Raw genomic sequence first — 16,630 nt, 5'->3', positions numbered from 1 at the left:
GCTTGGATTATGTGGTGTTGGATGTCCGTTCACACATAGCGATACTGTTATGTTTACCGAACAGATGCTGGAAATGTATTACAGATGTCTTGTTTTGTAAAAAGACAATAATAGCATTTATACGCATCAGTTTTATAAACAAAAAACTTGTCAAAACAGTAAACTGCAGATTTGGGCGTTGCGCATACCGAACATGTTCGAAGTTTTCAACGAACTTTTTGAAAAAGCTCGACTTTCTCGAACCTCTGTAAACTCGAGCCGTGGCTGGTTCGCGACGTCACTACCGAAGTCTGTGCCATTAGGTAATATGTGAACGTAGCATGGGCGCGTGCTGCCTTCGCACGTCTGAACGTCGCGTTACTATGCAGAGAAAAGCATCTTCATTCACAGGAACGCAGGCAGAAAACGAAGATGAAGATATTTGCATTTCTGATGCCTGAAAGAAAAACTGTGTTACACCACAATAAAGCCGCTACGAGATGACCGTACGTGGTGGTGCTCACCAGAGGCGGATCCAGGATTTTTCTGAAAGGGGGTCCAGCCTTTACGAGCATGGTACTATATGAAAACAGAAACTGAGGAGGGTGTCAGGACATCCTGACCCCCCCCCCCTCTAGATCCGCCCCTGCTCGCTCAAAGTCAACAGTCACTGAGAATTGCCCGCACTGTCAGCGTAGTGATATGTACCTCAACTATGCGCATGTATCTGTGTCATACACAGGACACAGCTTGTCGTGAAATAACGAATATTTCTGATTCCCGCAGAGCACACACATTGACGTAGACTGCTGCATACGGGGGACCATTTGCAGTGCTGTGAGTAAATTCAATTGCAATGCGAGAGACTAACTCCCCAGTTCACGCCCGTTTTCTGTAGAGTGTAATAACTTAGGTGTCGTCGACGGCGCAGAAAGTTATTGGTGGCTAGTTAATCGTATACGCAGTAAGCCTATAAGGATACGCTCGACCTGTACACATTGTGAGCACATATTCCTTTCCCAACATTTCTCTATCACTGACAGACATTTCATGGCGTCTAATCGTGCACACGAGTAATAGATTTAATTGCGCCGTACGGCTAATATTGATGCAGTGTACACAAGGCACCACCGGCTAATGTCCTGCAGACGGCACCACATAACACATTATGGCACTGCAAAGCAGTACAAGATTCACGGTATTTGTCCAACGGTTACCAAATTTGTGTTCTTGGATCTCGGAAAGCACGTGGAGGAGCCGGAGATGCTTGGCTGGAGTTGTTCGCTGGAGTTGTTGAGACATTCTCGGTGAGTACAGTAGTGACTTCTCCAGCTGCAGTTGTGGAGCCACCACCGAGCCCACTAAGCGCAATGACGGCAATGATGATGATCGCCAGCCCAATGAATGCCGCCACAATGCCGATTACAGCCAGCGATTTGCTTTTCCCGCCTGCGTTGTTGCTTCCGCTGCTTCCACTTCCACTTCCACTGCCGCTTCCACTTCCTGCGTCTCCTCCACCACTGGTTCCAGCTGATGGTGCGGCTGCCGCTTGTGGTTCTGCAGAGCCTCCAGCCTTCTCCTCACCCCCGCCTCCGCCCTCTGCTTTGGCGCTTTCTGCGTCGTGTGCTTCTTCGCTGCCTTCTTCCTTCTTCTCGTCGCCGGCTCCTTCGTGCTCACCGGAGTCCGCCTCTTCGGAACCCTTCTTCTCGGCCTCTTCGCCCTCTTCGCTACCAGCCTTCTCCTCATGGCCTTCCTCTCCATGAGCTTCCTCTCCGTGAGCTTCCTCTCCGTGAGCTTCCTCTCCGTGAGCTTCCTCTCCGTGAGTTTCCTCTCCATGAGATTCCTCTCCATGAGCATCCTCCTCGTGTTCATTCTCTTCCGTATCCTTCCCCTTTTGGACGTTCTCCTCTGAAGACATAGTTCGTTCTCAGCAACGAGCGCTGTGCCTTGTGCGTGAGACGAACGTGAATGGGCGAAGACTTCTTCTTCAGCTTCTTCCTTGCTTCCATTCTGTGGATGTTACAAGGTATATCTTGGATATACCTTGGATGTTACCTGAGCGATTACACGCGAAACGATCCAGAGGACCTGCCCGGCCCTCAGAAAACTATGGCGAATTTTTCCGAAAAATTATTTAGCAGTCCCTAATAGTGCAAAACAACGTTGTGCAAAACGACATACAGTCAAACTCCTTTACAACGAAGCTCAGGGGACAGCAAAAAAAAGTTCGCAGTAAAGGTATTTTCGTTAAAAACGATGTCCATTATTGGACCTATAGGCTCCAGCGGGACCGCAAAAAAATTTTGCTGTAGTGGTATTTTCGTTAAAAAGGTGTTCGCTATAAAGGAGTTTGACTGTACCACGAAACGTTTCTTCCTAGATATCAATGTGGCGGGTGCTAGACACGAGCAAAACTCGCAGCGCTGGCGAAAACCGTGCCAAGCGTGAACGGCTCATAGAAATCACCTAGAAGTGTGTGGTTTGCTTTTGCGTATAGAGGAAATCACACTCTACACAGCGTCGCAAAATCCCGGTTGTCATGCTGTAATCGGTGCTGGTATACACAGGCCGGAAGTTTCGCAATTTTCTTCCTATTCCGCGATTATTTTGTAGAAAATCAAAGCATTAAATTTTAATCAATATTTTTTCCTTCTAAGGTCTCGTAGAATATTTCAACAGAAAATATCGCAAGACGCGTAACTTTAGTAGTCCTTGCAGGAAAAATAGGGGAAGTATGCGATGTTTCCAAAATTCACTATAATTGAGCGTAAAACACGCAACGAAGAGGTCGGAAGAGACGTCTGAAACCAACGTAGTGTTGTAGAACGAGCCTTCCTCTACGACATATTAAGAAATCTCGAGGGTGTTTTTTTCGTATACAAGATTTTTTTTTTTAGTATATAGAGGGTATTACGGCGACACTGACCCACGTTGCATGTATCCGGTGGGGTGCTATATTTGTTTATTGGGCTCCCGTTTTAATTCCGTGTATTTCCGATTTTATACACTTATTTCATTAACTTTATGTAAATTTTTCCTTCAAGCATGGAAGTACAACGCGCAGCCTTACTGTCAGACTTCATAAACAGTGCGAACAGCATTTCTTCCCGGACGGAACAACTTTACAAAATCTATCTGGTCCAGTTGAAAGGCATCCTGACGCCTAAAATAAAATAAATTCGCAGTGCAACGTTTTTCTAGTGAGCTTGAACAGAACGTTAGTGAACTGTTTTAATTCCATGTTAGCACCGCGAAGCACGAGAATGTTATGGAACTATTCAAGACAATCGATATCAGAAAATCCACAGAATCCTTTACTCTGCACGTTCATTCTACATCAACAACACGCGCGTTATGCTACAGAAGAAAAGACTGTGGCAACCTTGCAGAAGTCTGTGCCACAGCATATTGCTTGCACATTGAAACCCAACCAGACCAGAAAAAATTGGAAATAAAAAGAATTAAAACAGGAGCACAAGAAACAAATATGGCACCCCACCGGACACATGCAACGTAGGTCACTGTAGCCGGAATACCCTCTACTGCACAAAAATTATTTTCTATTGGATACGAAAAAACACCCTCGAGATTTTTTAATATGTTGTAGGGGAAGGCTCCTTCTATAAAACTGCTTTGGTTTCCGACGTCTCTTCTGACCTCTTCACCCTTCTGACCTCTTGAGTGTTTTACGCTCGATTGTAGCAAATTTTGAAAAAAGAAAAACGCATAATTCCTCTATTTTTCCTGCAATGACCCCGAAAGTTACGTGTCTTGCGATTTTTTTCTGTTGAAGTATTCGATGATACCTTGGAAGGAAAAAATATTCATTAAAATTTAATGGTTTTATTTTCAAAAAAAAAATCGCGGAATAGGAGGCAAATTGTGAAACTTCGTCCGGCCTGTGTATACCAGCACCGATTACAGCATGACAACCGGGATTTTGCGACACTGTGTAGAGTGTGGTTTCCCCTGTACGCGAAAGAAAACTGTACACTTCTAGGTGCTTTCTATGAGCCGCAGCTGCCGTTCACGGCAGGCACGGGTTTCGCCAGCGCCGCGAGCTTTGCTCGTGTCACCCGCCACATTGACATCTGGAAAGAAACGTTTCGTGGTATGACCTTTTGCGCCATTAGGGACTTCCAAAAAAAAATTCGCAAAAATTCGCGATAATTTTCTGATGGCCGAGCAGGTCCGTTGGATCGTTTCGCGTGGAATGGCCCACCTGAAGAAGGTCATGACCTTCTCGCATGACAACTAGCATTGCAATGCTAGTTGTCCATGCCAGACGTCACTGAAGCGTGCAGTAAAGTACATAGGGCGTATGGCAAGCGCCTTCAAAACTAAAGAGTACCTTATCGATTCCCCCTCTCCGTCATTCGCTACATGTATATACGGAGCCTGCAGTACTAAGCATTATGTACTAGCGCTATGATTGGAGCGGGCCGCATACCACGGGTTTGGGCTAGCCTCTTTCAGATACATAGATGATACAACACAGAAGACAGAACAACATATATTTGCGTTATTTAGCGTTGCTCAATGACAGGGACAACTATCCTTTTTATTTGCTGTGTACTGAAGAAATTGACTCCTCATGCTTTTGACTATTGCGTCAAAATCAGATGAAAGTGATTGCGCAGTTGTAATGTTAAGAACAACAACAACAACTCTATTGTGAGGTGATGAATGGGGAGTTTCATCGCTAGGGGCGATACTCTACCCCGTTGCTGATTGCTGGTGGTGATGCGGGGAATGAAATAATCAGCCCATTCACAATAAGGGTCGAAATCCTGCGGTATCCAGAGAGATTAAGAGAGCTTGGGGGCATGCAAGGCGTTGGAGGGCTGGATGTGGCCAGGGATCAAGCTTTTTTTTTAGAGAGAGAGGGGGCGAGAGTCCAGCTCGTTAAGGGATCCGGAGAGTACGGTTAGGGAAGGTTGGTAGTGTGGGCAATGGATAAGAATGTGCTCTAGATCTTCTACAGCACCGCAGTGACAGCATTGGGGAGAGTCAACTTGTCTCAAGCGGTAACGCCACTGCGCTGTAAAAGCCACACCGAGGCACATTCGATGGACTAATGCGGCATCTTGACGAGAGGTATGTCGAGGCATGCGGTCCATTGACGGGAAGCAATGGGAGTCATGAGGCGTCGAGGTAGGGAACGATGATCTCATCTCAGCAGCACAATACGCGTCCGTCTTCAAGACGAGAGAGCTGTTTCTGCGGTGCTGTATAGGCCTGTTCATTCCCTTCGACACCTACTGGAGCTGTAACCTACTGGAGAACCAGACTGTGCCCTGCTTCTTAGACAAGGTTTTAAGCCATTAATACATCCATCACCAACGGTGCGGATGAGGCTCGGATGCCAGAATTTCCAATTGCTTGCAGCGCAGATATAGAGTCAGTGAACACGACCCATTCCCTTGTGGTAAAGTCAACGATGTGCTGCAGAAAGAAAAGTATGGCATAGAGTTCCGCAGCTGTGGAAGAGGTTTGGTGCAAAAGACAACGTCCTTCCACTACGCCTTCGGATGGGATGACGAATGCCAAGGCGGACTTGCCATTTCGAGATGCGCCATCGGTGATGCTGCAGCAGAGGTAGAAAACTTTGCTTCTACCATGTCATAAAAATGGGCTCGAAGGACTTGAGGAGGAACCTGATCTCTTCGTTCCAGGAGGTCCGGAAGACGTACGAAGGTGGGCGTCTGGCGGTGTGACGTCCTTAGCTGTGAAGCCAGTGAGAGCATGGCGTGCCTTCTGCGCTACGCGATGGGAATCGCTTGCAGGACGGTGTCGAATTTTCCTGAGGAGTGGGTGACGGAGAATGTGCGCACGCAAACGTAGGAAGTGCCGAGCCATTTCATGCTCACGGAGAACCTCCACCGGCAGTTCACCAGCTTCAGCAAGGACTTGCCGTGTTACAGCCATTCTGGAGACTCCAAGGCAACGACGAAGGCATCGGGTAAACAGGGCCCCTGTGCAAAATTGAAAGGCTGTAAAGCACAGTCGCCTTCTCGAAAGCCGCGTGATCGGCTAGAAGGTAGCGCTAATCACAGCCCCATCCTAAGCCAGAAAGACGTTGAATTCCAGGCAGCCATCGCTGCACTTTGGTTTCAAGGTGCCGAGTCCAGCACGGATTGGAGGTGTTCGCTTGTTAGCTGTGAGCATAACTTTGACTTATTCAGGTTCGTCACAGAAAGTACCTGTTCACATAACTTATGTTCAAACAGTTACTCGCGACATAAAGCCACGAATTATTACTAGTAGACTTATGTTGTACCGAACCAATCAGCGAGCTTGTTAGCAGTGCGTCTCACTGCAGGTAATTAATTCCATTCGTAAGAAATCAGGAAGGTTGTCCACGTCTGCGGAAAACGGCAGGCCGAAGAGCTCCGTTTTAAGCCTTCGCTCGAATTTGCTTGGAAGATCACCAAATCTGGAACTGAATCCGTCCGCTTCTGGTGACATTGAAAGTACAAGTTGATCGTCTAGGCCTGGGGTCTGTAACTCAAACTGAGTTGCGGGCCGTATTGGCCGTACGCTACCGAAAGAGGGGAAAATGGGAGATATGTCTTCTCCATATCCTTTGTGTTTTCTCGGAGGTGGTAGCCGTCGGAGAATATGTCACGTGGGGCTCCGATAACGAAGTGCAAAAAGTTAGTCCCCCGAAAGACGCGAAGGAGAACAACGTTGCCAGATGAGAGCCGGGCGCTCCGCCGGAGTCTAACATGACGTCACAGTTCTCAAAAATAAAAATAAATTTTCTTTAGGTTTCGCGTCACGTAGAGCCAAAATATTTTGCAGGAATGTAAAGTGAGACAAGAAGATTTTAGTAACATGGCTTTGGGGGGGGGGGGTAGGAACCTGAAGACCCGAGATTTAGTCCGTAGTGGCACTTAAGACCTGCTGCTTCGATGCTGCCTTTTACCGCTCTCATAGGCCGCTTACCGTCGTTGTCCCTTTAAGAGGAAACAGATCAAACAGTTCCTCGTTTATGTCCAAGTCGTGCGTGACACCGCGGATGAACACCACGCAATGAGCAATATCATCTATGTCCGTGGATTCGTCAAGTGCTAAGTATGCACAAAAATTATTCGAAATATTGCGCAGCTGCATTTCTAAATCTGCACGCATGCCCTCAGCGACAGTAGCGACAGTATTTGCAGAAAGGCTAAAACAATCTCTTGCGCTTGAGCACACAATTTCAGCTGCACCGAATGAGACAGTTCTTGATGAAAGGACCTTCTGTGAAGGGTTCTGACGCTTTTGCGATCAACTGCGACCTCACTTTCTCTGTTAGTCTTACAAAAAAAATGTCCAGTTGTCTTGTAACTGCCAATTTGAGCCGCATCACATTTTCTTCACGGATCTTTGCAGTAAATTCCGCGGACTGTCCTTTGTCAAGCGCTTCGTAATGACGTCGGAGATCTCTCTTTCGGAACAGCAACAGTTTTTTGGCATATCAAACATTCCGGAACGTTGTTTATGTCCGGGAACAGATACTTTGCCTCCCAATGCTCCTGGAAGGTACGCTTTTTCTCCTCTACTGTCCGCTTCAGATGTGGCATCGCGCAGGCCGTACTTCAAGTGCATGTTGTAGTCGGTCGCAAAGGCATAGAAACACCGCACAGCGCAAACTGACGTCCACCGGAGGCTTGATAGTTCAACACGTGATTATGGAAGAGACGCTTTGACGCCTGCGGATACCAAAACTATAGGTATTGGACGATCATCGACGGCTCCGTCCTTCCGAGGAAGCGTTGGGCGGCCGCGGCAGAGCTCCCGTGTATTGTAGTGAAGAGAGCTCATGTGTGAAGTGTATTATTTTAAGTGGATCTGTGAATGTTATGATTCCCCGACGTTATCCAAGAACTAAAAGGCTTTCCGCAGGCCCACGACTGCCCATAGCGTCTACTAGCTTATTTTCTGTCTCTCTCTCTCACTGAGATTAAGTCTTCCCCGGCATGATGGAGCAACACGGCGCGTTTGCGAGCGGCGCCTGTGATATGTTTGCGGCCAACACAGAGTTTTCCAAGCGGGCTTGCCACTTCGTCCAGCGCTGTGCTAGCGATGACGCATCTGAGTGCGGGTTGAACTGCGGAAATGCTGGTAGAAGGGTTTCCATGTGGCTTTCTTGAGTGTTGGCCAGTGGCAGGCTCCAGTTCTGCTAACTCGCATTTCCCGGAATAAGTTAATTGAAGAATTTTAGCTAATTAGCCGCCCAGTGGTTGCAGACGCAGTCCTACAGGATGCTCGACAGACCGTATGACTGGGGTGGCTTTTTCATTAAATCCAACTCTGCAGGATTGTCCCCCCCCCCAAGTCGATTTGGGACCAAATGGGGTTAAATTCAGTTTCTTCCTGACTTCTAATCATCGTATTATGTTGTATCTAGTATCAAGTACACGACATAGTGCCACGTGCACACGACTGATGAAAATATTATCTGAGTATGACAAACTACGCGAAGCACATTTAATGTTGCATCACGTGGTGTTTGTGCCTATGAATCGCGAGGAATGCATGCTAGACCAATAGGTGCACCTCAAACTATGGGTTGCCTGTTGGACAGGAAGAAAAAAGTTACCCGATAACACTGAATCGTATCAATAGCACCCGATTTCACTCATAATTTCAGATTTCAAAATAGCACATTATTTCCCCCCTCTGAATTCGGGAAAGGCAGAACCCACAAAAGTCAGACCCTACCTATCCCACCCGCGAAAACAAAATTTATGCAGCCCTAATAGTTCTATATCAAAAATCTGTGTCGAAGAAGAAGAAAAAAAAACTGTAGGTGTGCGCTGGGGTTAATCTCAGTTAATCAGGTTCTTACCCTTGCCGGAGGGCATCTGGTGCTACCTTAATTTCTTTCAATAGTTATCCCCTGGTTTTCCGCGTGCCACGAAGCTGATACAAGCCCGCGCCCGGTGTAGTTTCAAGCCGTTTCCAACCACGGAACCGTCTAACAGCGAAGTGTAACGGGCACATTTTCGTTACAGACATATTTCCGTTTCCGTTGTCGGTTTCTGATACCAGCCATTCAATACCCGTTCCGTTACGTTTCTCGTACTGCGCCAGCAATGGAGCGGCTGCTATGGATATGCGGGGGACAGCACTTTCGGGTCTGTAAGCCTGCCGTTTTGCCCAAGTGCTACTTCGGTGTCACGCCTACAAACCACAGAAGTAGTATCGCATCTGAGTTTTCCGTACATCTCGCATTGTTTCTTTCATTTCTTCTTTTTTATCTGCAGAAACCTGTCTTCATCCCATCAAGTGTAGTGCTTCCTCCAGCAACTCACGATGGGCGCGACCTAAGGAGGATATATACAGTATATGTACTATACTAGCTGGAGTGGCGGCCGCCTATAGGCCTCCCTGTAAGCAGAGGTGAAGCCAGAGGTAGGTTCTCTTTCTTTTGCCCTAGAATTCAAGATGAATGATCGATTAAGTTTCCAAGGTATGCGCGGTGCAGACCTCCGAACATCTGTAAACACCTCTATACGTCTCCAGAGGCTCTCTCGCAAGCCATTCGTTGAGTCATTAATTACGCGCTGGTCCTAAAAGGGTAACAGGTCACGTCGGCCATTCTCCAACAATTAACCACCTTAGGGCATTACATCGCCGAGCAGAAAGAACGGCTCGTCGAACAGGGCAACTTCCTGACATTGTAGCATACCGCCGGATGAAAGCTAAAGTAATACGATAACTTAAGGAAGAAGACCGGAAGCTTTGCCGTAAGTTTTGTAACACCTTTCACCATTTGACCCGGCCACAAAGGTCTGGAGGACAATTCATGCTCTGAAAGACGCCCCCCCCCCCACACACACAATATATATATATATATATATATATATATATATATATATATATATATATATATACCGGGTGTTTCAGTTAAATCCCCGGGCTAAATAATTTGCGAACGGGTGCACCAATCCACGAACTTCGACGCTTCACGAAGGACGCTCTTTCACTCCCTTATCCATCGATAAATTACGTCCTTACATTAATGAATTACACCAATGAAATACGCTCTTTTGCGCTTTCGCCGCGACCATCCGCGACAAAAATACGTAAACCGAAACCAATTAATTACTGCAACAAATGACCCGCTTCGGTGGCAGATTTTTCTCTAAAAGGTGTCCATTGAAGGTCTCAAAAGGGGTAGTACCCATTTTAATGCCGACAGCGCCCTGCTTCAGAAGTTACGCTTTTTTACGAAACTCATTTGCATTTTTATTTTAATAATGAGCGCCTCCCACTAATTCACACGGTGTGCAGCTTGTAGGTGGTATCAGACAGATACTTGTGAAAAAGAAAGTTCGTGGATTGGTGCACCCGTTCGCGAATTATTTAGCCCGGGGATTTAACTGAAACACCCGGTATATATATTGTCGCGGCTATGGCTATCGTTAGGGGTGTAGGCGAACACAGCGGCACATTTCTCCGTCGTACAAACGACACCAGAAGATATCTCCACGACTGTGGTACACAGTTTTGTCCAGAGCTTGACGGCCGAAATGCACCAAGACTGGTCCCATCCACCGGAAGTTATAGACAGCGACGTCACTCTAATCGAGCTAAAGACAGCATTGAAACTTGTGAATGTGGGCTCGTCCCCGTGACCAGATAAAATCACCTATAGCCGCCCTGCAAAACCTTGACGGGTGGTCACTCCAAGCTCTTCTTCGTGTTTATAATACGTCTTGGCAACAGGGATCCCTACTATCTACCTGCAAGGAGGTACTAGTTGTTCCCATCCTGAAACCAGGCAAACCCCCAAATGCCCTCTCCCCTTTTCGCCCAGTGAGTCTGACAAGCTGTGTGAGAAAACTGATGGAGAGAATGTTTTTTTCATCGTTTCGACTGGTGGCTCGAAAAACAAGGTATGTTCCCTCACGAAATGGCTGGATTTCGTCATCACCGAAGCTCGATGGATCCCGTTCTCGACCTAGTCCCTGCAGTTCAACATGCTCATGCTCACCGACGGATCGTCGTATCGATCTTCCAGGACATGAAGCGCGCATATGGTACAGTCTTGCACATTCGTGTGCTGCATGCCTTGCGCTTTTTGGGAGTATCCTGTCGACTCTTCAGCTTGTTACAAGACTTCCTTACGGAACGAACTGTCGCTGTCCGTACATCCCAAGGCCAAAGCCCTAAACGTCATGTTCATGAAGAAGTACCTCCAAGGAAGCATTCTGAGTCCAACACTCTTTAATGTGGTGATGGCAGACCTAAGGTCGATAATCCCTCGCAAAGTCGCGTTCTCTGTCTATGCCGATGACGTTGCCCTATGGACAGTAGGCAAGTCACGACCAGCCATTCAGTATCGTTTGCAGCTAGCGTTAAATAATGTCCATCTGAACCTCACGCGACTTGGGATGGACTTTCCCCCGAAAAGTGGGTCGAACTCCCTTTCACCCGCAACGCTATGACAAATTTCCCTCTTTGGGTTGGTGTAAAGAAACTCGAGCCTGTACGTTCCCATCGCTTCCTTGGTGTGGTCATGGACTCGGACCTGCGCTGGGCTCGCCACATCTGCTCAAGGCTCAAGCCACATAGCCTCAAGCCCCTTGAAACCAAAGTGCAGCGATGGCTTCCTGCAATCTTTCTGGCTTAGGATGGGGATGTGATCAGCGCTCCCTTATGGCCGTTCACGCGGCTTTGGTGAGGGCGACTGTGCTATACAGCCTTCCAATTTTGCACAGGATTTCCACAACATCATTCCCTTCTGCCCCTGTTTGCCCAAAGCCTTCGTCACTGCCTTGGAGTGCCTGAAGTGCGAATGGCTGAAACACGGCAAGTCCTTGCTGGAGTTGGTGAACTCCGGGTGGAGGTTCTTCATCAGCGTGAAACGGATCGGCACTTCCTATGTTTGAGTGCGCACATTCGCCGTCACCAGGAAAATTCAACACCGTCCTGAAAGTGATTTCAATCCAGTAGCGCACAAGACACGCCGCAGGGCTTGCCCTCACAGTCCCGGTTTGTGTACATTTTGCAATATTGACTAAATAAAGATTACGATTACGATTACTGATTACGATTACGACTCTCACTGGTTTCATAGCTAAGGATGTCACACCGCCAGACGCGCCCTGCTCTCTGCCTGTGCCACCTACCTTCGTACGTCTTCCCGACCTCCTGGAACGAGGCGATCAGGTTCCCCCTCAAGTCCTTCGAGCCCGTTTTTACGCTCTGGTAGACGCAAAGTTTTCGACCTCTGCCGCAGCATACACCAATGGCGCATCTCGAAATGCCAAGTCCGCCTCGGCATTCGTCATCCCATCCGAAAGCGTAGTGGAAGGACGTCGCCGTTCGCATCAAGCCTTATCCACAGCTGAGAAGCTCTATGCCATACTTTTCTTTCTGCAGCACATCGTTCATTCTACCCCGCGGGAATAGGTCGTGTTCACTGACTCTAAATCTGCGGTGCAAGCAATTGAAAATTCCGGCATCCGAGGCTCATCCCCACCGTTGGTGATGGATGTGTTAATGGCTTTCAACCCCGTCTACGAAGCAGGGCACAGGCTGGTTCTCTAGGGGGTTCCAGCTCATTGCGGTGTCGAAGGGAATGAACAGGCCGCTCGCCTTCCGGTTTCGGTTACATACTTCTCTATGGGATCCCCCAAAGCATAGTTTCGTAATACTTGGAGAGGTGTGGTGGTAGCGCGCCGAAGTCGCCCCCAACGTAACGTGTGGGAAGCGAAATCATTGGGCAATTCAGGTAACGGGACCCCCACGTGGCTCCAAACGCGCTACAGCTCATCTCCTATCCTCACGTCACTTGCCCCAAGCTTCTCTCTTCTGTCGAAGTTGGGGCGCCTCCTCCAGCAGCCCCCCTCCCCCCCACCAAAAAAAGCGAGAGAGAGAACAAGAAGAGTTTTCTGTGAACATTCGTGACAGTTGCCAGGTGGAATAGATGTCACACGCTCCCTGTGGAGTTTCAACACACCTCACCCCTCTTGAAGATGAAAATCCTGGACAAATTCCCGTTTGCTAGGGCCGCTAAAAGTTTGAGTGGAGTGAGATATAGAGTGGACAAATAAAGTTCGAGTGCTGCTGGCTGCGCAACGTATTTACGTAGCGTTCTTCAGGCGACAGAGTAAACCTATTTGTTTTACAGCTCTACTGAGCAGGTAATCACATTCAAGACGATGACCTGAATTAAAAACACAGTATTTGACAGCCAAGGATGTCAGGATTGTTGTTCGGTATACTTTTGAATCGGTGCAGATGTTGCAAAAACGCATCAACCTTCGTCACCGTTACGAACGTTCAGCTCCCCATATATCTAGCCACACTTGTCGAGTATAACAAGTTCAGCGATCGCAAACTTGGTATCACTGCACCCATCACCCACTCAACCAATGTGTTTGTTTAGCTTATTCTTTGCTGTTGTGCTGTCCATCCTGGAATTTGCCACTGTCGCCTCGAACTGTACAAGCAAAGCGCTTTCTGACGATATTGAACACGTCCAACGCCGCTTCATTTCTATTCTTTATGACCGACATACTGGCGTCAGAGTATATTCCAACTACGAGCATACCCTGGAGAAACTTGGCTTACAAACCTTGTCAAATCGTAGAACTTTAAAGATTGTGTCTTCTTGTACAAACTGGTTCACTCCGTCTTCAACTCCCCCCCCCCCCGATTTACTACACTTAATTAATCTCATCCCATCTTTCATGTGGAGCGCATATACAAAATAGGTCCGATCAGTCGTGTACTAACATGCCGGAATAAACTGTTCGAGAGTCATGGTGTTGACGTATTCGCTGGTTTTTCTAATGTTACTAATGCCATCAAGTCAATTTTTCAGGTATAGTAGTTTATGTAGTCTTCCCTTTAGTTGTTTCGGCAGTAGTTGCGGCAGTAGTTGCGGCAAACAGTCAACGACTGCTTGAAATGGGAAACACTTCATTTTCTTGGATAATGTGTGAACAACAACAACAACTTTATTTGCGACCTTGGAGAGTGGGGAGTTTCATCGCCACAGGCGATACTCTACCCCATTGCTGGATGGAATGGGGGGAATAAAATAACGAGCCCCTTCACAATAACGATCGAAGTCCGATGGTGTCCAGAAATGTCAGAAGAGCTTTGAGCGCAGAGCGTTGCTGGGCTGGATTGGGCCAGGGACCAAGCAATTTCGATAGGGAGAAGAGGCGAGAGTCCAGCTGACGAAGAGACTCGGAGAGTGTGGTTCGGGAAGGTTCGTAGTGAGGGCAATGAAGAAGAATATGCTCAAGAGCACCACAGTGGCAGCAGGTGGGAGAGTCAACTTGTCTCAAGCGGTAACGCCACTAAGCTGTAAAGGCCACATCGAGGCGCATTCGGTGGATTAATGCAGCATCTTGACGAGAGGTGTTTCGTGGCATGCGGAAAGCGAGCGTGGGATCAACTCTGTTCAACATAGAGGGGGGAAGAATGTCGGTTGTCCGTTGGCGGGAAGCCAGGGGTGTCACTAGGCGTCGCAGAATTGAACGGCGGTCTCCTCTCAGCAGAACAATACGGGTCCGTTTCCGATACGAGAGTGCTGCTTCTGCGGCACGGTCGGCCTGCTCGTTCCCCACGACACCACAATGGGCTGGAACCCACTGGAGAACTAGCCTGTGGCCTGCGGCGTAGATAGTGTGGTAAACCATTGACACGTCTGTGACTAGGGGTGCAGATGGGCCTCGTATGCCGGAATTTTCAATTGCTTGAAGTGCAGATTTGGAGTCTGTAAAGACTGCCCATTCCCGGGGTGTAAAATCAGCGATGTGTTGTAGAAAGAAAAGGATGGCATAGAGCTCCACAGCTGTGGAGGAGGTTGGATGTGAAAGGCGTCTTCCGTGCACGACGCCTTCGGATGGAATGACGAATGCTGAGGCGGACTTGTTGTTTCGGGATGCGCCGTCAGTATATGCTGCCGTAAACGTAGAAAACTTCTCGTCTACCAGAGCATGAAAATGGGCTCGGAGGACTTGAGGGGGGACCTGATCTCTTCTTTCCAGAAGGTTTGGGAGGCGTACAAAAGTGGGCGGTACCGCGGCGGTTGATATAGATTTGTTGGTATAGATTGAAAGCACTTTTGTGGCTCAGCATTACATACGTGATATCTTGTGTTCCCCTCTGACAAAGACAAAGGTCTGTCACCTGCAATCATTTTATACCTGCTGAAAGAGCTTTAAGAATCTAGAGTTTATAGGAACTTTATAGGAAAGATATATAGGAAGTAGCTTACAATACATGCCCTGTGGAAGTTACAGGACACCCTTTTTGTTTCAGGGCTATAGGCCCCCCATTAAAAGGCAAACTCCCAAACATCAAATCAAAGTTCCCCACTGTCACCGCTAAACTGCACATGGGAGGGACGCCGCCCCTTTCTCAGACGAAGTATGCACAATAAACTTGTCTGTGCTGTAATAAACTGTAAACTTTGTCCTGCAGCATGCCAGTTTCTGAAAGCAGGCTTCACCTCATGCAGGGTAGCTTCAGGTGAAGCCCGCTTTCGGGAAGTGTCGTTCGTATTCGGCGAACAGTCAGATATTCGGAAACCTGCATACTGGGTAGAGCACTGCACGGGCCGACTTTTCCGGGCCCGACCTGGCCCGGGCGCATCGAAAAATGGCCCGGCCCGACCCGGGCCCGGACCTTCATATTTTTATGCGGCCCGGCCCGGCCCGGCCCGGTGACCCAGTGACTAGAGCCCGGCCCGGCCCGGCGTCTAAGCAAATAGAGCCCGGCCCGGCCCGGTGACCCGGCGAGTAGATCCCGGCCTAGTATTTCCAGCCGCGACGTACGCGTTTCTGGCGATTATCAAACAAATTTATAAGTAAATTTATAAGGAGAGAAGACAAACATACAAGTGATGGCGGTTTAACACCGTAACCGCACGAGACCAAATTAAATCCAGAACGCACGGGGCGTTATCGTTACACTGTCAAGATTTTGCGGAGATAGAGCATGCTGTCGACAAACTGCTTCTCCCAGTCCCTATCCCTCTCACCAAGCTTTGCCAGAGTGATTGTGAAATATGTGAGGAGTGAGGAGCAATGTAAAGTGGCTTGGAGAATGTTCTAGACGGTCGAATCATATGCATAATGCAGTACCCTTTGCTTGTCTTTGCAAAATATGCACAGGAATGACGCAAGCGCATGATGATATGAACTAATGCATCTCCAATGTGTGGAATTAGCTGCGTGGCCCGGCCGGGCCTGACTCTTGGGAACATATTTGTCGGCCCGGGCCCGGCCCGGCCCGCGGTGGTGGCGTATTTTAACGGCCCGGGCCCGGCCCGGCCCGTGGTGCTGGCGTATTTTGTCGGCCCGGGCTCGGCCCGGCCCGGAGCACACAGCCAATAACAAGCCCAGCCCGGCCCGCGGGCCGGGTCGGGGGCCCGGGCCCGTGCAGTGCTCTAATACTGGGTATCCGATTCGCGAATGAAATACTTCGAGTGATAGGTATTTGATTCGAATATCCGTACACCCCTAAAAAATTAGATTCCGTGAAATTCCGTGCCAAACGAAGGATTCCGCAGTGAATTCCGAATTCCGCGATATTTCGCGGAAAACCCGAGGTCTTAGTTACTTATATACTTTGCGCTAAGGCTCTCCCTCGAACGGGGGGAACCTCATGATCCACGTATCCTCCCGACACCACT

At 48.4% G+C, this 16,630-nt stretch overlaps 1 protein-coding gene across 1 annotated transcript; it reads right to left on the bottom strand.

The window, feature by feature from the left end:
* Positions 1-1,192: 1,192 nt before the first annotated feature.
* Positions 1,193-1,897, bottom strand: LOC135389260 (uncharacterized). Its single transcript, XM_064619325.1, has one exon. It carries the CDS (start codon positions 1,895-1,897, stop codon positions 1,193-1,195), a length of 705 nt encoding a protein of 234 aa, XP_064475395.1.
* Positions 1,898-16,630: the final 14,733 nt, after the last annotated feature.

The sequence above is a fragment of the Ornithodoros turicata genome, chromosome 3 (genome assembly GCF_037126465.1).
Source record: "Ornithodoros turicata isolate Travis chromosome 3, ASM3712646v1, whole genome shotgun sequence".
Taxonomy (NCBI): Eukaryota; Metazoa; Arthropoda; class Arachnida; order Ixodida; family Argasidae; genus Ornithodoros; species Ornithodoros turicata.
Note: the sequence above shows the minus strand (reverse complement) of the source record. Positions and strands in the feature narration are given on the sequence as shown.

Bases quoted from the DNA above. Each gene is read 5' to 3' on its own strand.
- LOC135389260 (XM_064619325.1), bottom strand. From the start codon at position 1,897: ATGTCTTCAGAGGAGAACGTCCAAAAGGGGAAGGATACGGAAGAGAAT.